Here is a 26,810-nt window from a genome sequence, read left to right on the forward strand (position 1 = left end):
TAAAGAGAGAGTTTTAGGTAAGATTAATTCCCTTCTATGGATATCCAATTGTTCTGTGGCCATTTATCCAAAATGCCATCCTTTCTCCTCTGGAAGTCTTCTGCAATTTTGTCAAAAATACTTATCCATACTTTTATGAGTTTGTTTCTGGGTTTTCTGTTCTGTTACATTGGCCAATGTATCTACCCTCCATCCATAGCAATCTGTATTGTTGTGATAGGAATTGACTTACACTTTTATAGAATTTGGGAAGAATTTTCATCTTTAGTAGGTTTCATCTTCTAATCCTTGAACACAACATATCTCTCCACTGTTTTAGATCTACTTTGAGTACACTTCCCAGGATTGTCCAGATTTCAGCACCAATGGCCTGTACATATTTTTTTAAATATGCACCCAAATACATCATCATTGAGTGGTTTTAAGTGTTCTTTTAAATTACTTGTCACGTTCTTATTGTTAGTGTATGCACATCTAAATGATCTTTCTATGTGGCTCTTGTATTCTTCAACATTCCCAAAATTCTTTGTTACTCTTTAAATGTATATATTTATGATCATATTTGTAGCTTCCTAGGCATTTTTCCTTAGGTAATTCTCTCACCTGATAATGGGACAATTATCTGCATGTCTCTCACTATTTTTCTTGTCTTATGGTTCTTTCAGGCACATCCAGTCCTATGTCGAGCAGCAGTGTTGAGATTGGACATGATGGCCTTGGTCCCTACCCTGGGGAAAGCTTTTAGTGCTTCACGTCCATGTGTGTTAGCTGCAGGTGTGTTACAGCTTTCTTTATCATGAAACTGTACTCCCCTATTTTTCATTCTCTGAGAACTTTTATCATTTGCATTCATTTATTCATTTATTCTTGTCCATTATAATGAATTGTGCAAAATGTTTTTCTGTAATGGTTGGTAAGATCAGGGTTTCTCTCCTTTAGCCTGTTAATATAGGAGATATATATATATATATATATATATATATATATGTATATGTAGATATATATGTGATTGAATACTGTTTCTAGTATTTTCTTTGGAATTTTTGTGTCTCTATTTGTGAAAGATACTCCCTTTTTTGTTTGTTTTCTGCCTGGGAGCTATTGACACCAACTACTGACAGAAAATTTTGGGAAGAATCCTTACCTTAGCCAAATTCATCATATTAATCCACAAGCAAGGAATATCCATTCATTTATTCAACTTTTCTCTAATTTCTCTGAAATGTTTTGTAATTTTCCATATACAAGATTTCCATTTTTTCTAAAATATATCCTTAAGAATTTCATAAGTATGTCATTATAAATGGCATTGATTTTACTTACTAATTTTTTTCTTTGAGAGAGAGAGAGGGCACAGTGAGAGGCGAGGCTCCAGCTCAGGGACCTTGAGATCACGACCTGAGCTGAAGTCTCATGCTTAACCAAGTGAGCCACCCAGGTGCCCCAGATTTTATTTTTATATGTTGATAGTTTACTGCCTCTATGTAGACCACCATTTGTTTCCATATGCTGTTTTTGTAACCCGAAGCCCAGATTTGAAGCAATCAGACCAAAAACTATCTATGATCCACCCCTAGATCCAGAGTTGGAATCAATAACTTTTGTCCTGTAACATCTCCACAGAGTAATTTTTACCTTTCAGCAATGTAGTTTGCCTTTGAAAACATGAACAAGGTAAGAATAGGTTATGAATCTAAAAAATTAACTGAAGGAAGGGGTATGACACTGTTAAATCATCTCATTTCAGGACAACAAAGAGTCTGTTGAAAATCTGATAACAACAGAAATCACTCCTGAACCACCTAAGGGGTGATGTCACCAGGCCCCGAGAATGGAGGGAGATTCTGTCTCACTTTCCTATGGATCTAAAGCACTGCGTAAGCATTAGCACTATCTTGGCATATATGACCATAATAGTCACCTTGTTTTTACTTTGTCCTCATTCTAGAGTCCAGACATATTGGAATAACTTAATTGATCAAAGCATCTTTGGATTCAGAAAATGACAGGGGACCCAGGATCCCTGATGTATATAGGATCCTGAGTGGAATCTCAGGAGAAACTAGGGAGGGATCTCTGGCTTCTGCTTGTGCCAGTATGTTTTTTTTTTTTAATTTTTAAATTTTTTGCCAACAATGGTGTCGCTTCTCAGGGCCAGATGAGTCCGGCAGATTCTTCCAGGGACACCCAGAAGAGGGTGGCTGAGTCAGCACAGGCTGTGGTGGGAATCTGCAAACACAGACCTTCATGGTAATGGGGTAGGGATGGAGGTAAAGCTGCTTGTGGGTGTGATCCAAAGCGGTTGACCTAGCCTCGGAGATGCCCCAGATGTCTGAGTTTAGTTCTTACATATGCAGCAAGAGGGGAGCACAAGAAGGAGAAGAGTCCACACCATGATGGACACAGCCTTGCAAAGACTCCGAGGCTGGAGCTGGGCTGACCCAGGCATCTTTGATGCCTTTCATTGGTCTCTGGGAGGAGGAGCTGTTCCTCCAAGTTTGTTTCCCTTGCTGGTGAACTCTGCTTCACTCTGAGAACCAGCTCAGGTATGGACTCAGGTTTTAGACATAGGGGACTGATGGGTGAGTCTCACAGTGTGTCCCCTGAGAGTGACTAAGGAGGAAGCAGCTGCTGGGACCTTCCACAAACCTGTGAGCAGAAGACTCTGCCCAGCCTAGAGGAGGGACAGCCGTTGAGTCCCCGTCACCAGACACAGGCACAGATAACACAGCCATGGGTGTTTGGGTGATTTGGGAGAATTACACAGAAGTCACCACCAGTGCAGACATGAGGGAAAGACCGACGGTGTCCCGTGCTGCCCACTGGCCAAATATCACTCTCTCAGTGGATGTAATGTGTTGAGGACACTGGACTGACAACATGATCACTGTCTGTTCTCAGATACCCACGGGCAACCGCACCGGATCTGTCCCCAGGTAACTGATATTAATAAACACCCTTTTCCATTATGGGAACTCTTAGAATTCCAGGAGGAAGATATGTGGGAATACAACCCTGTGCAGGGTGAGTGGGAACACAGGGAGGTGGGAAGGGGTAAGCCTGGGGGCAAATGCTTGAGCCTCTTCTTCAGCACAGACACATGAGGGGCCTCTGGTGACTTGGTCTGATGCAGGCTGCATGTCCTGCTGCAGGGCAAAGAAAGAAACAAATTCCTGGAAGGAGAGCAGGGTTCTTAGCAGCAGTAACAGAAGGTACAGATACATTAGCCACAGACACTGATGACAGGAAGACAAATGCTATGGGGTGACCACTGCATGGAGATGTCTGGACTGTGAGGGTGTTCACGGACAGATAGTAAGAAAGACATTTTCATTTTGAAGAGATTTGAAACTGTTTACAACGGTTTTATTGAACTACAAGTGACTTAGAATCAACTATACATACTTAAACTTTTCAACTTGATACATTTTAAGAGGAGTATAGACACATGAAGCCATCACCACAGTCAAGTTGACGATGTGGGGCCAAGGGCAGGCTGTCCCAAGATGGGCATCTTTGGCATGAAACTTATTTTCAGTTAAAAGTGTTCACAATTCAATCAATCCAAAGTAAAAGCTCTTTATTCCTCCCTCTACCGCCTGCTTGAATCAAGAACAGAGCTGTTAACAGAGATTTCTCTGTACCTAAGAAACATATCTGCATAACAGTGCAATCTTTCTTTTCCATACTTCTCTTCACACCTTCCTGCTGACGGTCTCATTTCCAATTGTGTCCCCAGACCCCTATCCCTGTCCTTTCCTCAGGATGTCCGAGAAGCTTTCTGTTGTATGACTGTCTTTGAAATTTCAGGTGTATGTGGATTCCCCATCAGTATGAAACTAAATTTGATTAATGCCCTATTAATCTTTCCCATGTTGATTTGATTTTTAGTCCCTAGGAACTTCTTCCTCCATGACGGATGTCAGAGAGGGCAGGACATGTGAACTTGATGAAATCTGATGCAGCAGCTGACATCCTGGGACATGTGACATACAGTCAGCAAAGGTGATTTCTTACCATGTGAGCCCCACACAATCTGTGTCTGCGGAGTCCAATGGAGCAAGAGTAGTAGGAGGACATTTTTCTCTCTACATTTCAATTAGCGGAAGAAAATATTGTGGCGTTAGTTCCTTGGGTTCAGCAAATCTTAGTAAAAATACAACAAAGCAAATTTTAGTTATTGATCCATTTCTTCCCAGAGATGATCTTTGTTTTCCTTTGTGTCTTTAGTGTCCTATGCCCTAAAAAGAAATTACTATGGGACAGACAGCAAACATAGGCCCTAGAAGATTTCTGCTGGAGTCAGTCCCACAGATTGGTGAGTCCACGGTTCTCCTCAGACTGGGGTCAGTTTGGATAAAATCTGATGTGGGTTACAGACTGTTGCTAAGGGACATCTTGGAAGCCAAAGTGCAAAATTAGTGGCACAGGTCAAGCACTTAAAAGCTGTTAAAATGTTCACTTCCAAAAACTCAGTTCATGGGCTAAGTTGTTCAGGGAACACGTTAGACTGATACTAGGTCATTCACCAACCTCAAGAAGACTTCCATGCAATGAAGTAACCATGAAGCCCCACAGAGTCCCCAGCCCCATGGTCTATCTCTCCTAGATATTAGTGTGGCTACAAGAGGCTTAGCCAGAAAAAAAAATGATGAGCATTTTCTTTCTTATCATTCTACATTTTAATAGCTTGGATTTTGACCAGTGAGACCATTCTCTCTGGTCTCTACCCTCTGGAATGTACTTACCAGGCTGGAAGTTGGTGGCCATAGAAAGAGAGTAGGAACCCAAGTCTCTCTGTCTGTCTGTCTGTCTGTCTGTCTCTCTCTCTCTCTGTCTGCCTGCCTGCCAGTAACTGATGGGCAAATCCTATGTAGTTCCACTCATATGAATATTCTAAGTAGGGAAACTCTTATTAAAAGCATAGAACAGTGATTGCCTGGGACTGAGAGAGCAGAAATGGAAAACTGTTGCTCAGTGAGTAGAAAGTTTCAGTTATGCAGGATAAATAGGCTCCAGAGATGTGTGATACAACATAGGATCTCTAGTTAACAATATGGCATTCTGTACTTTAGAATGTGTTAAGGAAATAGATCAGGTCATGTGTTCTTGCAACAACAACAAAAAGACATATATATATATTTTGAGGGGATGGATAAGTGTAGTATGTAGATTGTGTTGATAGTATCACAGGTGACCCATATGTCCAAACTCATCAAGATGTATATATTCAGGGGCGCCTGGGTGGCTCAGTTGGTTAAGCGACCAACCTCAGTTCAGATCATGATCTTGCAGTTCTTGAGTTCAAGCCCTATATCGGGCCCTGAACTGTCAGTGGAAAGACTGCTTGGTATTCTCTCTCTCTCTCTCTCTCTCTCTCTCTCTCTCTCAAAATAAATAAACTTAAAAGAAAAGATGTAAAGGGGCACGTGGGTGACAGTCAATTGAGCAAAGACTCTTGGTTTTCGTTCAGGTCATGATCTCATGGTTCGTGGGATCAGGGCCGATGTCTAGCTTTGTGCTTGCTTGGTATTCCTTCTCTCTCTCTCTCTCTCTCTCTCTCTCTCTCTCTCTCTGTCCCTCTCAACATAAATATAAACATAAAAAAGAAACATTAAAAAATATGTATGTATTCAATAGGCAGTATTTATGTATACACTATTCTACAACAAAGCTAAAAGTAAAACGACTAAGAGAAAAACCATTAACTTTCTATGTTTCTGCTTTTCTCCAACATTTTAAATTCATGCTGCTACTTATACGTTCCCAGACTATTGTCCTCAATGTTCTTGCAATCTTTTTTTCTGAAAACTTCTATTTGGACTCGTTTTTGAATTCTCTACAAAAGTGTACTTCTCTTTGCATAAAATCTTTTCATGTTTAAATTGATGTCTTCAAATCTTATATGATTTATGATATTAATGAGTCAGTGACTCCCAATATGCAGATTTTGAACTCCAGTGGTAAAGTCATTTAAACCAACCTGGGCCTCAGGTTGCAGTTACTGAGCACTCTGTAACAAAACAAAACAAAACAAAACAAAACAAAACAAAACAAAACAAAACATATTTTTGACCTAAGTACTCAGAATGGTACATACAAAACAAACATAATATGACACAAAACAGCACATCCAAACACTATATTGGTGTATATGCAGATTTTAAAGTTTTTTTCTTGCTAATTCCATTCAGCTACCTTTACAGCTATCTCAAATAAACAGTTTCATATGGGTATCTTTTCAGACTTTCCCCTCATTCTTAAATAAATATATATTTTATCAAATGCATGCCATCTCTACACAAGTGTGCTTAAGTGATATTATGTATATATGTATATATATATATATATATATACACACACATATATATGTATGCATACACATATATACATATATACATGTATATGTGTATATATATTTTCTGTCTTCTTCTACATTTACCAAGTATACAATGAGGGCATCTTTCAAAGTCCACAATACACCTACCTCACTCATTTGAATAGATTCTCAGTGTCACGATGGACTTCAATGGATAGAAATACATGGTGAGTCTTTTTTTTCTTTTACAACTTTGCTAAGTGACAATCCTCTATGTGTTTATTTCCAACACGCAGAAGTTTCTGTGGATGAGGTTCCTAGAAGTGGGGGTCTGGGTGTGGTTTGGAAAGAATCTAGATGGAGGAGTGTCCTGGGTGAAGGAAGATATAGTGGGTGATGATGCCCAAGGTCACAAGACAGCAGAGCCTGTGGGAGGAATATACAAGTCTGTGGTATCTGACCATGAAGAAGGAAGGAAGGAAGTTGGTTGGAGAGCATGCAGGCTTGAGGGAGAACAGAGACCATGAGAGTTTTGGAGGAAATGTTACATGGGGAAATCAGGAGGAGGGAATGAATCAAAATATAATCATTAGTGAGATCATCCAGGAGAGGTAACCAGCAAGGCCTCTGGGGATGAGGGATGGAGAAGTACTGATGACACATGGAGTCTCTATTGGATGATGATGTGAATGCAGTCATTTGGTTTCATAACTTCTATAGAATTGATTCAATTTCCTCTTTTTCAAAAACTTGGAGTATATAAGGAATTACGTGTAGATAAAAATGGTTCAGGTCAATATTTGGCAATAGAAGGTGGGGGCCATCCATGAATGCTTGTAGCGAATCAACAAATGGGGTGGGTGGGGATATCAGGAGGGGAGTGGACTCACTGGTGGAGGACGTGTGGAATTAGAAGAACCGGGGAAACCACATTCAATAATGAGGAAGTGGAAGAAAATCAAACCTACCTGAGAACGTGAGGGAGCCTGCTATCATCTGACATTTTAATACTTAGGCTGTTATCACAACTGATTTATTTCTACTTCTACTTTGAAATCAAGGTGACAAGGCAGGAGTCAGGGTGAGGGGATAATCATGACATGGAAGAAATGGCATTTTCTCTCCCCCTTACCCTGCTGGTTCCTTCACTTCCTTATTTATACTCCCTGTTCCTCCTCACTTACAGACATAAAATCACGGGTCAGCATTATCATCGTCACAGTCCATTCCATACACCCCTCTAGGGTTAGTCCCACTCACCTCACTAATCACCCGCCTCCGTGGAATCCACCATGCTCCTTCTTCCCCAGTTGAATCCCCCAGCTGACTGTGGCTGCAGGTGCACGTGGCCATGCTGACTGCTCCCGCTGTGAATTTAGGAGACTTACTCTAGGGCGTCCCTACTTCAGACACTGTGTGATAATTCATCTCTCACGTCTCTCTCTATAATCCAGTCTTACGTTTTTCCCTGTCTGCAATGTATGGTCAGACGTTCTTCAGTTCCCTTGAAGTTAGAAAGGATCTTCCATCCCGACTCCCAACTGGAAAATAGAAGCTAGAAGATAAGTTGCATGGGATCACCTACTAACTGTTAACAATGCTTATCTTTTGTTTTCTTGTTGATGACACAAATAAGATGTTCACAATTTTTTTCAAATATGCTTTCACATTCTTCAGGGAATTTTACATTGTCCTTTAATATGCAGATTGCATACAATCTCAGGATACAATCTCTTAGTGTAACAGCACTCCCACCGGTCTTAGGGATGAACTTGCTTCAAATTTATACACTCCTTGTTCGCTGACCTAAGTCCCTTGGTCTTTAGCAGAATTAACCTAATTTCCTTGAAATTTGCATACCACTGGCTTTGAGTAATGAAAGAACGAACTTTTCCAGAGGAGAAGACCTGACCACATTTGAAACAGCTGCAAATGATGCCAGCAAGTCTGTTCAGGGTCATGTCCGTATAGGATTAGCCGATTGCACACTTGTTTCTCCTACACGGAGCCCACACCATTTCCTGCACCTTCCCCTATAAAACTATAGGGCTTCTCCTGGATGGGGAAGAAGGTGTCTGAGACATTTGTTCGCCATCTTCCCAGGTTGCTGGCTTCCTGAGTAAAGCACACATTCCTTTCCAACCATCCCTTGTCTCTCAAGTATTGACTTTCCAGTGGCACTAGCAGAATCTGAGTTTAGGAACCAGTTCTCTGTCTGATAGTATTAGCATTTTTACTTTGTTGGTAGTATTTAAGAACAATTTTCATTATGTTTAGCATATTAAAAGTATCATTGTTATTTAAATTATTGTTGAAATAATAGAAACTTCATTTTACATATTTCTCATGACTTTAGTGAGTGCAATATTTTTATTTTTATTTATTTTTTTTTAAATTTTTTTTTTCAACGTTTATTTATTTTGGGGACAGAGAGAGACAGAGCATGAACGGGGGAGGGGCAGAGAGAGAGGGAGACACAGAATCGGAAACAGGCTCCAGGCTCTGAGCCATCAGCCCAGAGCCCGACGCGGGGCTCGAACTCATGGACCGCAAGATCGTGACCTGGCTGAAGTCGGACGCTTAACCGACTGCGCCACCCAGGCGCCCCATGAGTGCAATATTTTTAAACTAAATACCCTGAGGCATCTGTAAGCAGAAAGTAGGGGTCCCCAGGGAAGAAAGAATATAAAGAGGAGACAGCTTTCCTGCCCCAAGAGCACTCATTTGAGGCCCCCAGCTATTTTCTGTGGTCTGTGCCCTGCAGGTTCTACTTGCCCAGCACACAAACTGAGCCCTTTCCAGGGAGGAAAAGAAAAAAGAAATGCAACAAGGTCAGGAGTTCAGGGTTTTAGGAGAACAAAGGGGATGGGAACTACTAGTCTCCACCAGGCCAGGAAATAGCCTGAGTGCTTCAGAGACAATGACCCAGAGGGAAAAGTCCCAGTGCAGGAACAAAAGTAAACTTTGACCTAAAACACATGCTTGAATTGTTTTTGCAGGATTGAAACCTTGCCCCACAGGTTAGTGAGGCTAAAACAGTCACCAGCGGGACCCCCACTGACACCCCTTCTTTTTCACAGGAATGTTCGCGAATTTCAGAGGCAAACAGCAGGAAGAGCCTGGGAGCCTAGACCAGTTTTATCTCCTGCAACAGCTCCACCAGTGCAGATGGACCAGGGAGTGTCCTCCAGGGACCTCTGCCTCTTTATAATGTTAAGTCTCTGCCCTAGGAGGAGGACAAGCTTCACTAACGTACCACAGGGTGCAAACACAAGTTTATGTTCGCAGTACCTCTGCACAACCTTATGCCCACCCTTACATGGGATGACAAAAGTCACCTTACTGAGCATTCATTCTAACCTTGAATGAAAGAAAGGAACCCACTCACCCCAACTCAGGGAATCACAGCTTTGGAAGTTATCTCCCCTGATTTCCTTATTTGCCACAGATCAAATTTACTTTGTGTGACAGCATCTGGTGGAGCCTCTCCCTGTGACTCACCAAGGAAGGAACTCGCGGTAGTTCCCAGACACCTCTACATGATATATTTCATTCTTAAGTACAAAAGCTGACTCTTTCTCCCTATTGTTTACCTGTGGTTTTAGCTATATTTATTGAATGTATTAATAAGAAACGGTGGAGAAATATTAAGTAAAAATTGTGATAGCAATTATCTTTCATCACTTCTGCCTTTTATAGCAATGTTAGATCCAAGTAAAAAATAAAACACAGTAAGGGTGCCTGGGTGGCTCAGTCGGTTGAGTGGCCGACTTCGGCTCGGGTCATGATCTCATGGTCCGTGAGTTCGAGCCCCGCGTCGGGCTCTGTGCTGGCAGCTCAGAGCCTGGAGCCTGCTTCTGTCTCTGTGTCTCCCTCTCTCTCTGCCCCTCCCCCATTCGCGCTCTGTCTCTCTCTGCCTTTCAAAAATGAATAAATGTTAAAAAAAACTAAAAAAAACCATAGTAATTAATTTAGAAAGTATCTATTTTCAAAGGAAATCATGATTTATTATGATTTTTTTTACATAAATGAGTTTTTCAAAAACAATTCTGGGTAGCTGAAGTGATACCCACCCAGAAAAACCAAAATACCCATTAAAGCTCTTAAAAACACCAACACAATTAAGATGACAGGAAACTACGCAAGACTTACATCCTGTTAACATAAGACAGGTTATGTACCAACTTCTCACAACCTGTTAGTGAAAATAAATGAATAAATAAATGCGGCACTAATGACTGAATCCTGGCAGCCTCACTCCCATGCTCACACCACAAGACATGAGCTTCAGTGGAAAGAGAAGTCAGTTCCAGAAAAGGCTGTGGGAGACGGAAGGGGAGAGCTAGCAGCAGGCATGAACCACCACCAGAGGAAGAAAGTCCCTTGAGTGTGAAGACACAGGACAGCCTGTGTGGAGACCTGAGCCCTGACCACACAACTGGCATCCAGGACGAGCAGGAGGGAGACAGGACGTCTCAGATGCAGAACTGTGAGCAGATGGGGTGAGAAAGTTGGGAGGGGAGCTCTGTGAATATCTCAGTGGAGGTAAAATTGGGGGAAGGAGGCATTTAGCATCTTCCAGACACAGGGAGTAGAAAAAAAGGGAAAGGAGACACAGTCCACCTCCCCACCACAAGTAAAGCAAAAACATATGAGACAAAAACTAGAAAAATTAATTAACACATAATATTCTTTTTCATAACCCAATAGAACAACCGGCCAAAATATTGAGCAAAACGTTTGTGTGCACAAATGTGCAAAATAAAAAGTGACAAGAAAATAATAGACATCGGAGAATAATTTTTTTTTAAAAATCGAAATTTTTAATAATTCCTAATTATCTTATAGGCCACTATGGAAAAATAAACAATGATCATTTTGACAGCCTGTGCATTAAAATTGGAGCCATACAGAAGCTAGCATGGCCTTCGCACAAGGGTGACAAGCAAGTAAGTGAAGCCTTCCGTGTATTTCCAGATGGTGGTGGTGATGCTCCTACAATGATGCCAGTGAATGGAGCGCTTACAATGGTACATGTTCTGTGATTCGGCACCCGGGGAATGTGCTCAGTAGGGAAATCACTACAGACAGGAAGGAATTATTGGCTCCAAAGGGCTGAGTGCAGAGGGACAATGGCCCCGCTGCTGTTGGGTCAGGGTTTCCTCTAAAGGTGATGGAAATGTTGTCAATTTAATCATGATGGTGGTGGCCAAAGCCTCTACGTATACCTACAATTATTGAATATTTATACTTTTTAAATTTTCCACAGACTCTGGGTCATGGGAAGTTGGGCTCTATTCCCTCACCTGCGTGTGCTCTTGTGACATCTGTGATCATCTTGTGTCTTCACACAAGAGCATCATCTGTGTGTCACTCCTTCCTCCTTAAGGACAGGTCTCACCACAGAGGTGTCTCCCCTACAGGAGCCTTCACAGAAGCTTCTCAATAAAAGAGACTCAGAGGCAAGGTCTGTGAGTTCAGGGGTTTTTGTCTCACTTCCTCGTTATCTGTGACACTGTGAGTAAAGGTAGCTGCTCCCACTGCCATGATCTGTAGAACAGTAATAGTCAGCTTCGTCCTCAGGCTGCAGCCCAGAGATGAGCAGAAGCCCCGCATTGGCCGAGGCATCTTTGGACCCGGAGAAGCGGCTGGGGACCCCGGGGCCCTGGTGCTTATCTGAGTCTGAGTAGTAGTACAGGAGATACCGGGGAGGGCTCCCTGGCTTCTGCTGGAACCAATTTATGTAGTAGCCTCCAACACTGAACCCGCTGCTCAGGGTGCAGGTGAGTCTGGCTGTTGTTCCCGGAGATGCAGACAGGGAGGGCGGCTGGGTCAGCACAGGCTGGGACAGGGAACCTGCAAAGAAACAGGGAGAAATTTCTCAAGATTCCGACTTCAGGAGGAGTGATTTTGAGGGCTGCCCAGTTTCTGTGAGGCCTTTCCCCACCTGCACAATGGGAGAGGAGCATGAGGAGGACAGGAGTCCAGGCCATGGTGATACAGATCCTGGTCCCCACAGCTGGCAGGGCTGCCCGAGGCCTCCTTTTCTCCTCCACTATCTACCAGAGGAGGGCTGTTCATGCAAATGAGGCACATCTGGTGACTTCCCAGCCCCTCCCTCGGCCCTGATGCAGGAACCGGCCAGACACCACACACTGAGGAGGATGGAGGTTGGCTTCATCCCTGGGGAGATCCCTGGGAGGAAGCACCTGCTGAAACAACACACAGGTCCCTCCTCAGGGGACTCTGCCAGGCCAGAGAGGACGCAACTGCTGAGTCCCCACCAGGAGCACAGGGCTCAGTCCCCCGGTCAGGTGCCCTTGACTGAATGGTCCTCGCTAGCAGCTTTGTAGGAAGCACAAGACAGTCCCACAGCACCCCTCCTGGTCACAGGGTACAGCACTCACTGTGTCTCAAAGCCCCGAGAGCCCAGCTGGTTTCTGCAGCTCACCAGGTCCCTGTCTTTGCACACATCCATCGTCCAATCCTTAGCACACGTTCCCCCTGCTATCTGAAAGTACATCACCCCTAAGAACCTTAGCCACAAACGGCAGAAGGCAAAGAAGCCATTAACATTAATTTATATGGACAATTGGTTGCATGTTTCCAGACTCAAAAAGCAACCTTTCCTAGGCTTCTCTAATACCTATGGACACATCTTGTTCTCAGATGCACAAAATGTATGGAGAGTAAGAGCACATAACGTACACAGTTCAAAGCTCTGGCACCCTGGTGCTGAGATGCTGTGTGTGCAGTTCTCAGGAGAGGAGCTAGATGGCACCCCTGATGCTGCTTGATTGTGCCCTGTCTCTGTAGAGGCTTCCTGCAAAACAAAGGCTGGATGCTATTTTGGTTCTTCTTCCTTTGTAAAACTGAAAATCTTCCTCAGATTTCTTTTAGCAGCAAAGACAGGTACTAATGTAAATGTGTCCTAGAAGGTAAGTGGCTTAAACAGTACTTTACCTGTACCATGATTCTGATCCTTGTGTTTAATTATTGTAACTTCTCCCTCCAGGAGAAGCCCTGGTCCATGGGATGTGCAAATATGTGCATATATAATTAATTACAGGATGTTCTAGACAAAGCTGAATGACCCAGGTGTGCATCAGGTCAGGTGTCACAGAAGAGGGGACAATTGAGCTGCTTGGAAGAAATTGTAGAGGTTGTTCCCAGGAAAGGAATAGAAAGAGAATTTTGTAGGAATACACTCACCTAGTGACATATTCCAAAGAGGATAATTCAGCCAACATCTCAAAAAATTGAATTGAATGTGTTGCTAATAATTACATTTGATGTATTGATCAGTAGATAAATACATACATACATACATACAATAGCTTTGGTTAGCTTCACATTTACCAGTGGAGAGTGTCCCATACTTTTTAATCTTAGGAGTTGACTTTATATTCCCCAAATTTGTAGGTTCTGCATATCTGTGTCATGTATCTCTTGTCAGGAGTTTGTTTTGGTGTCATAACATTTCCTTATATTAAAAGAAAATTCCCTACCTGTATTTTATTACACATTGTCTTAGTTTAATAGAGGTTAAAGGTGAGACTTTAATGGTTTTCAGATGTGTTCAATGTCTGAGCATTTGCTTCCATAAACCCTCACTTTCTCATTGCACCATGGATCCACCTCAACTTGCACTGTGCAAATGATTCCCACACTTCTCGACTCAAAGCTCTTTTTAGTAAATTTCTGTGACCAGAAACACCCACATCCTTAAGACAGTTTGTCTCAAGGCAGTCAGAGGGCTCTTCCTCATCGAACTCAGACAGGTCCTTCAGTGCTGTTGGCATAAAACCCAAAGTCTTTCCTACCCAAGGTGTTCATTATGGTCTGGCTCCCCCACTTCTCCACTCCCTGAACAGCCACACCCCTTGATCTCTACTTCCAACTTCCCTTCTTTCCTATTACTTAAAATCCTGAATTCCCATCTCCTCCAAGGTCTCCAAGCTGCCTCTTCCTCAGCTTGTTGGGAGGAGATGCGAGATAACCTGACTTCATGGATGAAACACATATTTTGGCAACTCTGAGTAGAACTTTATAGCAGGATATGCATACATCATCCCTCATAAGAAAAAAGCTAGAGATGGAAAGATAGATGATAGATAGATAGATAGATAGATAGATAGATAAATAGATTATAGATATAGATATAGATATAGATATAGATGTAGATATAGATATAGATCATGGCCCTGTTCAAGTTGAAAAACAATAAACAAAAGTGTAAAGAATAGCCTGCATCCATGTCCAACCACAAGGTCTCACTTTGCTGACTCTTCCACCTTTCTTTGTCCCTCATCCTCCTCCCTTCCTGAACATAAAACAAATCCAAACACTCCATCATCAGTATGGCTTTCACTGATGTATGAACTTTGAGAGATTTAGCACGTTACCTTCATGTTCAGTGTTCCAGAGTTCTTGTACATTAAAGCAATGGGTTCCAACTACTCTCACATTACATGTATCTGTGTTGTCATTTCCTACATCTCAGGAGAAAGAAAGGGATGACTGTGTTCTCTACATGAGCTCACAGAAGGGAAAATCAAAACAGGGCATGAAGATGCTCTAACCATGATGGGATGTGACTTCACAGAGTGGAGAAGCCATCTGGTGACTTTGTGGACCAGGGGTTAGAGGGTGGACATGGCAGGGCAAGACCTAAGAAACTATGTGGTCCAGGGAGAGCAACTGAGACAGGAGAACAGGAGGTAGAGACACAGGAGGCTGTGCTCATAGGAGACACTCAGGATTGTGAGGCAGAAGGAACTCGGGGAGAGAAGCAGGAAGAGGATAGTGTGAACTGGGGGTTCCTGCTCTGATGGACCCGTCAGATGGTGCTTCCTTTGACTGCAGGCAAGCATTAGATAAGGAGATGGTTCTCGATTAAGAAACTAGTTGAAGATCTGGGAAACAAGTAGAAATAGTGAATTTCAAGCTCATAAATGGTGGACCCTGACCTTGGTGGCAGCAAGCAGTGACTATGCCTGAGGCTGGTGTCCAGGCGTGGTGAGCAGTCTCCATCCAGGTGTGGATATGTAAGAGGGACAGGAGCCTGGGACAGAACCCAAGGTACCATACCCCTGTACAGAATGGGTGAGAGGATCCCCCATGAGTCCCTAAGTCCAGGCTGGCTCTGGTACCCAGTCCCTTCATCATTCGTGTGGCATGTATGTATTAATGATGTCCTACCTTCTGGTGAGCCGGGTGTAGGTTTGTCTTTCCCAGGTTGATGCCCAGGGAGGGCTGGTGACAGTGAAAATATGATTGGTGGTGATGTTTGCAGACCTGTAGACTCAAGGGTGAGTTCGGGACAGGTCATGAGAGTCCGTGAGGGTGGAGCATCAAAGATCAGACTGAAATGCCTGGGACAGTGGGCATTATGAAGTGGGGTTGAAGAACCGGAACCTCTCACCCCACCTGCACATCTCCAGGACCTCCAACCACAGGGAGGCAGACCTACAGGATATTTCTCAACCCCCTCAGCTCCCAGGGGAAGGGGCACTTCATTCTGGTCACTGCTTCCCACCCCCACTTCTTCTTCTCTTTCTCTGCCCAGGACCTCAGTCTGTAGCCCCAAGTGTGCTGTGTAGTTTCCAGGTCTTGTAAGTAATAAACCCGTATTTTTCAAAGATTCCTGATGGTTGTAGCTGAAGAATACCTCGTAGGCATAATAAGAACCACAAGGGTGGGTCTGGCCACCACTTTGGTTATGGACAAACTAAGACCCCCATAAAACATTAGCATCCATTCCTGAAGAGAGAACACTGCCTCCTACCATCTGCAACCATTGACTTCATTGTTCAATTCCAGTGCACAGCCCAGACACATCACGATTATTGACTACTCAGCCCATGGGATACAACTCCATCAACTGGAGTATGGGCCTTACATGTGGTTTCTTTTGTCTCTGAACATACAGGCTCCCCTCCTTTTCAAAGTCCCTCAGGTCAGCACCTTTTCGCCCCGCCCCTTCGGCGAAGCAGGTTCATGCCCTTGTAGCAGTAGATTGGATGATGTCACACTGTGCACCCTATTAGAGACCCCAGACTTCCTAGATGACTTTACATGCATGCCCTAAGGTGCTGTTATTGTGCTGCAGAGTATAGTGATCTGTGACAACACAGCAGTACGGTGTGGCTGCCATCACGGTGTCCCGTACGAGAGTGTCACCACCATAAATGCAATGCCGTGCTTCACACATTCACCCTCCTGCTCCTTCCTCCGCCTCCTGTGATCACTGACCTTCAAACACTCCAGAGTCGTGCCTTTTCTAAAATGTAATCCAATTACAATTGTGTTATGCAGCACTTTAAATGTTCTCCTTTCTGGAGAAATATGTATTTACAATTGGTGTATGTTACTGTGACGTCAGAGGTCATTTGTTTTAAAGCTGGCTAAGTTCCCAGTGTACAATGTACAGCCTACTGGAGGAAATCTGTGTCACGTGAAGTCTTGGAGATTATGTAAAAAGCTGGTATAAACATCCGTGTGCAGAGTTTTCATTGCTTTTACATGTGATGGTTATGAAGAAAGCTTCTACAGACATTCACATTCAGGATTTGCTCTGGGCAGATTGTTTTTATTTCACCTTTTCAATTTGCAGTTCGGCAAGTTTCCTGTATTCCCCGCAAATATCAGCATATAAGCAAAACTGGTCATCTGGTTAAAGCTAAGCAAAATGATACCAGATGCCGAGAGAGTTGACATGCCCATCTAGTAGAGCAGGGACAGTGCTGAGGCCCCATCGAGAGGCTCAGAACGGAGAAGATGTTTCACTCATTGAAAGATCAGAAGACAACAAATGAATATAAACTAGCATGGAAGTAAATTGTCATAGTTCATGAGGACAAGGACTTTCTGGTACCATAGCGACCATCTGTCTATGAATGAACTAATCTGAGTGACCTTGAGGACAGAAGGGAGAGGAGGAGCCTCACTCCTATGGGGTGCAACTGGATGGACCGGGGCGCAGGGCATCAGCCAAAGAATAAGCAGAACTTACAGACTAAGCTGAGCACGCAGCTGCTGGGTTATTCACGCTCTTCACAAATGAGTAACTAGGTTTTTGTGTCACTTCCCCACAGGTCTGGAGCACTGTGTGAGCACTGAGACTGCTGTCCCACGCTGAGCAGTAATAATCAGCCTCGTCCTCAGCCTGCAGCCCAGTGATGGTCAAGGAGCCTGTGCTGCCAGACTTGGAGCCAGAAAATCGATCTGGGACACCCGAGGGTCGATTGCTATTACGATAGATGAGGAGTTTGGGAGCTGTTCCTGAGAGTTGTTGGTACCAGCTCACATAATTACCACGCCCGATGTTGGAGCTGCTTCCAGTGCAGGAGATGGTGACCCTCTGGCCCAGGGTCCCAGACACTGAGGGCGGCTGAGTCAGCACAGACTGAGCCCAGGACCCTGGAAGGGGGAGAGACACAGAGAGGGTGATGATATGGTCTAGAGACAAGAGGAAGAAGCAGGGCCCATTCTGTCCTCCCAGGAAAGTGTGTCCCTTTCCCCTGTCCCCACATTCAGTCACCTGTGCAGTGAGCGAGGAGGGTGAGGAGGAGAAAGGACCAGGCCATGGTGGAGGTCAGCACCGATCCTGCCTTCTGTGGCCCCACAGCTGAGCAGAGCCTCCCCTAATCTCTCCCTTCCCCTCTTCATCCTCTGAGAGAGGGAGGGCCCTTCCATGCAAATGAGACTCCCAGCTCTCTGACCCCTCACTGGCCCTGGGTCAAAGGCCTCTGACCGATGATGTCAGGAGGGGTGGGGATGGCAGGGGCTGTGTAGAATCAGGGTCTGGGGAGGTCCCAGTTTTGAGCCCTGAGCAGAGGGCACAGTCAGTGCCAGTTCTGCAGTCACAGCTCTGATCATCCTTTACCCCTCAGAAACAGGACCGGTGCGCCCCCTGGTGTCAAGACCCAGACCCATCATAGTGTGCATGGTGAGGAGAGGACACAGAAATAGCTCATGCCTCCCCATTGCTCTGATTCCTGTCCCCTGCATTAGGGCCAGACCAAATGTCCCCTTAATATGGCCTCCCATCATCTCAGGGGAGACTAGCCTCTACTCAGACTCCTCAGGCTGAATGTGTCTAGGGCTCCCTGGCTGTTCATGGGGCTTTATACAAACTCCTCTTAGATCAGGATCATGTCCAGATCAGTGACTAGTCCCCACGGATACATGTCCCCATTGTGCATTGTGTTAGGTGTTTCCTGTGGTGTGATTGTTCCCCCCTTTACAGACGTCTCATTACCCTGAGGTTCCCACAACACCGAGGAGACTGGTAGCAATTCTCTGCATTGTATGAGCAGAAGCCCTCGTGTGTAACCCTAGAGGGGTTACACACTGAACATCTTTGTCATCTGTCACTACTTCCACCTGTTTGACATAACAGTTCTCCACACACTATGGGCAATGGTTCCTCCTAGGATTCCTTTTCCCAGCACACAGACACAAGTCTGCAGGATCCCTGCCAGGAGAGGTTGTGTGTGGCATTGGCCTTTAGGGCACAAGGGGAAAATATGTGGGAAGATCCAGGTGGGAACGTGACAGCTGCAGATGCTCTGACAGTGATCCAGTGACACAGTTTATGTATTTGTCACCACTTAGCCAACTTGGCACCTAAAAATGGATGAGTGTTCTTTTACATGAAATTCGTCTCAATAGGATTGATTAAAACTCAAAGATAACGCCCTCGTGAATCACTAGTACATTGTTCACAGATCTGTGCTTTTCGCAGGGAGAATATGGATGGAAATTATGGTTTAAAAATTCGGTGGAAAAACAAAGGAGAAGGAATGACCCCTGTTCTCATTTAATAGAGTTCCATAAACATTTTGTGAACTCATTTGATGTTTTTCTCTTGAGTTTGTTTTTTTTTTAATCATTGATTTGGCCCTGCAGGTAGGAAAGACTGACGCGGTGCCCAGTAAAACCCCAAGAGGGGCCTGTTCCTATGAGCTTCAGAGCCATTTCAGTGATGGGATTATCAAACACAGAGCTTCAAGGGATGAGCCGTTGGGGTCAGATTTGTCTCTTGGGTGGGCACAGCTGTAGCCCCTCTACCTTGTGTCTAGCATGTTCAGGGCAGAGCATTTATTCATGCAACCGCCCATGACTAGAGGAATGAGTCCCTATTATCCAAGTTCACCTGGACCCAGAAGTTTCTGTCGAAGGTCCCACACCTGAATAGTGGAGAGGCGGAGACAAGGGGGCCTCTGTCCTTGGCATCACAGGCCCTGAGGCCCTGGGTTTGGGAAGAAGACATTTCAGCAGAGGTCAGCCTGTTTGTAGGTATCACTGGGGTGACGGAGGGAGCAACAGCCCAGCTCTGAGAACTAGGTGAGGCTGTGACTCACATCCCGATGAGCCTTGAGCTCTATGGGAGCAGAACTCAGGCTGCTGCTCCCAGAATCAATGTACTGATCAGCCTCAAGCACTGACTGGAGCCCAGAGATGGTTGGGGACTGAGCTGTTGATGGGGACAGACACTTGCCCTGGGATTCCTGAGCAACAGCCTCGTCCCAGGAGATCAGGTGTCCAGAACATGTCCTGGCTGCCCTGGTGACAGGGCCCCAGTCACCCTCAATGTCCCTGTTGTTTTCTAGTGATGGAGAATCTGACACTGAGGATGGCTGGGTAAGCAGAGTTTGACCCTGACTTCTGGAGGGACAGAGACACCTGGAAACTACAGAATCCAGGACACTATACCCTTAGAGAAAGGAGAAGGTTGTGTGTGTGTGTGTGTGTGTGTGTGTGTGTGTATGTGTGTGTGTGTGTGTCTGGGTGTGTGACCTAAAATGAAACCAGGTGGCCTTACATCCCTCTTATTCCTTCTCCACATCCTGAGAGATATTTGCCCTTCTCCAGGGTCATAGACCTTGCATTTAAAGGCAGATATCTCAAATACCAGTTCCCTGGGGGAGGAATTATTTAGTCAGTGAGGATTCATTGGAGAGCAGACCTGTTAACACTTCCCTGGATCAGAAGTCTTGTTGAGTGACAGCAGGAAGGAGAATATGAGGGGTTTCATGCAGCTCTATTATCTGCTCATTCTCCTCCCTAGAGATGGGTCCCAGGAATGGGAAACTGCAGCAAGATCATTCCCAGCTTTTTCTGAAATCCTAACTTGGAGACAGAAGTCAGACCTGAAGAGCCAGAGGGACTGAAGCCTGAGGGACAAAGGAGCAGAGGGGGGAAGAGGTGGGAGGGTGTGGGGGCTGTTGTCATGGAGAGTCTGTAGAATCTGGTCCAAGTTCATGTCTACCTTGTTCAGAGAGAGGAGACTGTGTTTCTGACCAGGGTTATTGTCACTATATCAGCCGTGGATGCATCCGTACTGACACAAGGTCACAGTCTATGGAATAAGGTGGTGGAACTAATGTGTGGATGAATGTTGGCTGGGCAGCACGTTCAGGTGCAGGCACAGTATTTACTCCTGTGCATCTTCTCCAGACCTCGTGGGGACGTGCGGTTGGGCTCTGTTACCTCATCTGTCAGTGTCTTCCTGGGATGCCCAATTTCCTCTCACTTTACATTCAAACACGAGTGTCCCTCTTTTGCCTTTTCAAGGACAGATGTTTCTGCAGATGATCCCTCCTACATGTGTCTCTACATGAGCTTCTCACTGAAAAGAGATTCAGAAACAAGGTCTGGGGGACCAAGAGTTCTTGTCTCACTTCCTCGTTATCTGAGACACTGTGAGTAATGGTGGCTGCTCCCACTGCCATGACATAGAGCACAGTAAGAGTCAGCCCCGTCCTCAGGCTGCAGCCCACAGGTGAGCAGAATCCCTGCATTGGCTGAAGCATCTTTGGATCCAGATAAGCAGCTGGGAAATGCAGATCTGAACTCCTTGATTCTGAGTAATAACACAAGACTTACCAGGCTCCTTGGTTTCTAATGAAACCAGCTTATGCCATAGCTACCAACTCTGAAGCCAGTGCCCAAGGTGCAGGTGAGCCTGGTTATTGTTCTCACAGATGCCGAGAGAGAGAGAGAGTGGGTGGGTCAGCACTGCCTGGGACAAGGGTAAAGTTTCCCACTGTCTGAGACTGAGAGACTGATGCAGGCTGGAGGGCTACCCTGCATCCCCAAGACCTGTCCCTACCTGTGCACTTAGAGGAGAGCACTAGAAGGATTGGAGTCCAGGCCATGATGACACAGACCCTGGTCTCCACACTGGGCTGGGGCTCCCCAGGCCTCCTTTTCTCCTCCACTCTCTGCCACAGAAAGGGCTATCCATGTAAATGGGGCCCATCCAGTGACTGCTAAGCCTGTCCATGAACCCTGGTGCTGGAGCTCAGCTCACTTCACACACTAAAGAGGATGGAGGTTGGCTTCAACCCTGGGGAGATGAAGGGTATTCAGTGACAATATAAAGTCTCTGACAATAAAGTATGTTAAAAATAAATACATAAGACAGACATTACTGAAACTGTAAAAAAAAAAAAAGACATTCTATAAGTGTATGAGGATAATTTAACCAAACAATGTAATTGGGTACCTTTAATAAAGGAATGTATTCTTTGGAAAGACAAACCAAAGCAAACAATATACAGTCTCTGCTCAGGGGACTCAGTCAGACCGGAGGGAACTCAACTGCTGAGTCCCCATCAGGGAGCACTGAGGCCAGTCCCAGCTCTGTATCTTCTTTGGATGAATGGGCCTCACTGAGCTACTGTGTTAGGGACCACTGGGGGTTGTATGTAAGCGACGAATCATGGGAAACTACCCCCAAAACCAAAAGCACACTGTATACACTGCATGCTAGCTAACTTGACAATAAATTTTAAAAAATTTTAAAAAATTCTCCAATAAAGAAATAAATAGAAAAAAAAAGAAAATAAATACAAAAATAAATGCTGTACATTCAGAGAATGCAGTTGCTAAACTCCAGGTTTGGTAAACAAACACTGCTTTTTGGTGAAATCTTTACCATGGAGGAGAGGCTCACCATAAGGTCTATCTATTTAGTTGGCTTTCTTATTTGGAGGCAAAAGCACACCCCAGGGGCTGGGATAAGTGCAGGTCACCCTCTGTCTTGAAAATATACATGTCAATGTAAAGTTTCATAAAACATAGTATGATCGTGTGTGCCGTCATCTGGATGGATTTCATGTTCTGCTCTACCCATGTTTTGCAAGCTGAAAATATAGTAGTGATGTTAACATTTATTAGTATTAATATACATTTTGTTTGATTTTTTAGAGGCTCCATGGGTACTGTGTGTAAGAAAAGGCAAGAGTTACAGATTTCATGCCAGAAACCCCGGGAATATGTTCTATTGCTATTTTGCTAGTAAAGGTACTAATCATCTCGGGGCGCCTGGGTGGCGCAGTCGGTTAAGCGTCCGACTTCAGCCAGGTCACGATCTCACGGTCTGGGAGTTCGAGCCCCGTGTCAGGCTCTGGGCTGATGGCTCAGAGCCTGGAGCCTGTTTCCGATTCTGTGTGTCCCTCTCTCTCTGCCCCTCCCCCGTTCATGCTCTGTCTCTCTCTGTCCCAAAAATAAATAAACGTTGAAAAAAAATTTTTTTTAAATAAAAAAAAAAAAAGTACTAATCATCTCAATAATTGTTTCACATCTTGGAACCTAAGACCTCAGGGTTTCATCCACCTCCTCATGTGTCTCTGTCACTGTGATAAACACCACTGTCCTACACTTGACAGTGAGTTCCACAGAAGCTTCCCAACGAAGAGGACCAGGGACAAGGAGCCAGGGGTTTTGTCTCACTTCCTCGTTATCTGTGACACCGTAAGTAACGGTAGCCGCTCACACCGATGTCATCTGTACCACAGAAACTCTCAGCCTCGTCTTCAGGCTGCAGCCCAGAGATGAGCAAAATTGCTGTGTTAGTGGAGGCATCTTTGGATCCAGAGACACGACTGGGGACCCTAGGTCCCAGCTGCTTTTCTAAGTCTAAGTATTACAGGAAATACCAGGGATGGCTCCCTGCCTTCTGCTGGTACCAGTACATGTTTTGACCACCAACACTGAAGCCACTGCTCAGGGTGCAGGTGAGTCTGGCTGTTGTTCCCTGAGATGCAGACAGGGAGGTCGGCTGGGTCAGCACAGGCTGGGACAGGGAACCTGCAAACACAGACACAGCAGAATGAAGAGAAGGGACAGGGTGCATGTGATTGGGGAGCTGAGTCAGAGGGATTTGACTCAGGCTATGGACCCACCCTGTGGACTGAGGCCTATCTTTATCTGTGCAGTGACAGATGAACAGGAGAAAGACAGGGGTCCAGACCATGGTGACACAGCCCCTACTTTAGCCACAGTGCTAGGGCTGGGCTGCCCATAGTCTCTCCTGTCCTCTCCCCGCAGGCCTCACCGAGGAGGGGCTGCTCATGCAAATATGACCCCCCTCTGCCTCTCCCTCCTGTGCACTCACAGGTCTGTGGCCCTTGGACAGGGAGACTTCCTCATGCACTAGTTTCCCCCTGGGTGGGCCTGGAGGAAATCACACTCAGGCCCAGGTTCAGGGACTGGTCCAGGCCTAGACAGGACACACTTGCCCTGTCCCCACTGGAAGGAGGGGCCCAGCCCCAGGGCCTCCTGTCATCAGAGGGCTGCCAGCTCGAAGCCCCTTTCCTGCAGAAACCCCCAGACACGATGTCACATCACCTCCTGCTGGTCTCTGGGAGAAGCTCTCCTTCTTGCCCAATCTTCCCCTTCACCTGCTTCCCTGATGCCTGAGTTTCCACCATGTGTGTGCAGTGCTCCAGAGAAGGACAGAGGTCCTCCTGTGCTGCCCCTGATCACGTTTCCTCCATGGATGGGAGGAATGTCTACCAGGAGGAACACGTGCAGTCCTGACCCAGTGGAGCCTGTGAACTTCTGTGAAGCTAGGGATAAGACACAGGCAACAGAGAGCAGGGGGGATCTGTCCACATGGCAGGGCTCAGAGGAGGCAGGCTGACTCTGGGAGCCGAATGTGAACTGGGCTCGCTGAGGGGACACACACCTTCACCGAGGAGGACACACTATGTCAGAATGCTGGGCCCTTCCAGAGCCAGGCAGACAGGGCACAGCAAACTCTGATGAGGCTGCTGCATGTGTGGAGACTGAAATAAACCTCTGGGTCTAGTAGGGAACACTGCTGGGCCATCCTGTGACCTCGTCTCCATATTTCTGGTACTTTTAATTCCAGCTGTGCCTCTGCAATGCTGGTCGTTAGAGACCTACCTCCACAGCAAGTCCTAGGACTGAACTTGGAATAAGAAGACCTGGAAGGAATCACTGGGGGTCAACTGGAGAAACATGAGAACAGAAAGATGAGAAAGATGTCCCCAGGTGGGACACAGTGAGGTGACTGACTGGACCCTGGGCTGTGGGAGATGGAGGGATGGTCCAGAGTGTCAGGTCAGGAGGGAGGGTGATGCCCACAGATACGGGGATGCCCTGACTGATACAGGTGAGGTGAGACGGGAACCAGGTGGGAGGCAGGGTGATGGGGTCTGTTGTCCCCGTGTCCCTTGGCAACCATGGTGTGACATGTGGAGAGTTGTGGAAACATCACAACCAGGCATGAGGGATGCCTTTCCTCCCCCATAGGAAGGATGGGGGTGTCACAGTAACTGCTTGACTGGCAGCTTAGTCTGCATCATTCATTCATTCGCTCGTTCACTCATTCATTCCTTAAATACACATGTAAGTATTGTCCACACATGTCAGATCAGCGCTCATCACAGTGTGAAAGAAAATCTGATTTTTATTCATTTCAGAATCGCTGGTACGTTGTCTGTTTCATATAATTTGCATTTACTCTTTGCCTTTCTCATTGTCTGTGTTTGGCAGTCCAACTTATATCACACAAAGGTTCCTACTCAATCAGTTAGTGCTTCTTTATCAAAACATTCTTTGATACACTGGGGAAAAGTATGCAATTGTATATGCATCAAATTTGAAGATAAGGAGTATCTAAAACTTCAGACAAAGGGGAAGAATTAAAAAGAGTAATTGACACACCTGAAAAATACAAAATCAGCTTCCATTAGTCACCATGTAATATAGAAGTAAATGACCAATATCATATTGCTTAGAAATAGCAACTGAAATCATAGCAGTTTGAAAACTAATGAATTGATTATATATTCATCCTAATAAATGGTGGAGTCACAGTAATCAGCCAGGATCCCTGACCGTGAAGGGAGCCCTGAGTCAACCCAAGAAACTCTCAGATAGGTTCAAGGCACCACGGGTGAGAAGACTCCTTTCCTGCTGGGAAGGCCTGGAGTCAGTAGAGCAAAGAAGGATTTAAAAACTGGATGTGGGAGAAGAACCCAGGGCCCTGGAGTCCCTCACGAAGTTGGAAGGGACAGAAAGATCCAGCTAATCCCTAGTGGCTTTTAACATGAGTCAGAGTTACAAATAAATGCAACAACACATCAGTAATCAAGGGTTTTTAAGGGAACAAAGGGAATACAAAGGTTAACAATCTCCACCAGGCCAGGAAAGTGCTTCACCACATCAGAGACCACACTGCAGAGGGCAAACTCCCAGTGCTGTGTCAGAGGAAGCAAGGCCCTGCATTCCTTCCCCCAGGTCAGGAGCCCAAACCTCCTCCAGTTTATACTGGCTCTGGGAGCAGGCCCCTGGCCCCTTCCCCTCGCGGGACGTTACTTCTGCTTCCTTATAATGTCAGTCTCCACACGAGGAGGAGCGCAAGCTGCACGGACATAACCTAGGATGCAGGCACGGTCCTGTTTTCGAAGTGTGCCCGTGCGACACGAGGCCACCTTTCGCAGGGTGACAAAGTCCCCTTTCTGAATATCGATCCCGATGACTGAATAAAAAGAACCCGCTCACTCCTGCTCTGAGACTCAAGGCTTTGCAAGTTATTCCTCGTGATCTCATTATTTTGCTGCAAATCCAGTTTCCTCTGTGAGACCACACACCTGGCAGAGTCTCTAAATTTCACTGTGGGTGGAAAGAACTCCGCTTAGTTCCGAGACAACAGCTTCATTTTCCTCTCCCTGTCTCTCTAAGTTCTATTACTTAAATATATAAATTATAATATGTGATATATAAATTGCAACATGGAACATATGTATCATGTGTATATGTAATCTATAGTGTTTTATATCATACAAGATACCTATATTTAATAGTTATATAATACATTTACACATGTAATAATTCAATATAACGTATTACACATATTTAAAATGTGTTTATATATTGCTTATATATTATACATGCGTTTGTAATATGTAATATTTATTTATAATAAATATCATATATATATATGTATATATATATATATTTCTTTTTACCCCATCAAGGACCCAGATGCCCTGGATGACAAAGTAGCACAGTCTGACAGAGACCCTTGAAGGAAAGCTAGAAGCTATAAGGTGACAGAAAGAATGGGGGTGATGACTGCCATGCAGTGATGACGGGAACAAAGGAGTGCAAATGCTCCCCCACCCCCACCCTCCACCACCCCAGCATCTTTTCTCTTCAGCCCTAAAGG

At 45.2% G+C, this 26,810-nt stretch overlaps 1 protein-coding gene and 1 gene segment (V, D, J or C); both read right to left on the minus strand.

Annotated features, from left to right (window-relative positions):
- LOC125148935 (immunoglobulin lambda-1 light chain-like) overlaps positions 1 to 12,362 on the minus strand; it is an 899,300-nt gene extending 886,938 nt beyond the window's left edge. The window contains exons 1-2 of the mRNA XM_047827440.1: positions 12,267 to 12,362; positions 11,846 to 12,175 (exon numbers count right to left, since the gene is read on the minus strand). Coding sequence (XP_047683396.1) covers positions 11,846 to 12,175; positions 12,267 to 12,312 — 376 coding nt within the window. The 5' untranslated portion in view covers positions 12,313 to 12,362. The remainder of the gene's footprint in view (positions 1 to 11,845; positions 12,176 to 12,266) is intronic.
- LOC125148931 (immunoglobulin lambda variable 5-37-like) overlaps positions 1 to 26,810 on the minus strand; it is a 1,027,427-nt gene that overhangs the window by 911,089 nt on the left and 89,528 nt on the right.

The sequence above is a fragment of the Prionailurus viverrinus genome, chromosome D3, assembly GCF_022837055.1.
Source record: "Prionailurus viverrinus isolate Anna chromosome D3, UM_Priviv_1.0, whole genome shotgun sequence".
NCBI lineage: Eukaryota > Metazoa > Chordata > Mammalia > Carnivora > Felidae > Prionailurus > Prionailurus viverrinus.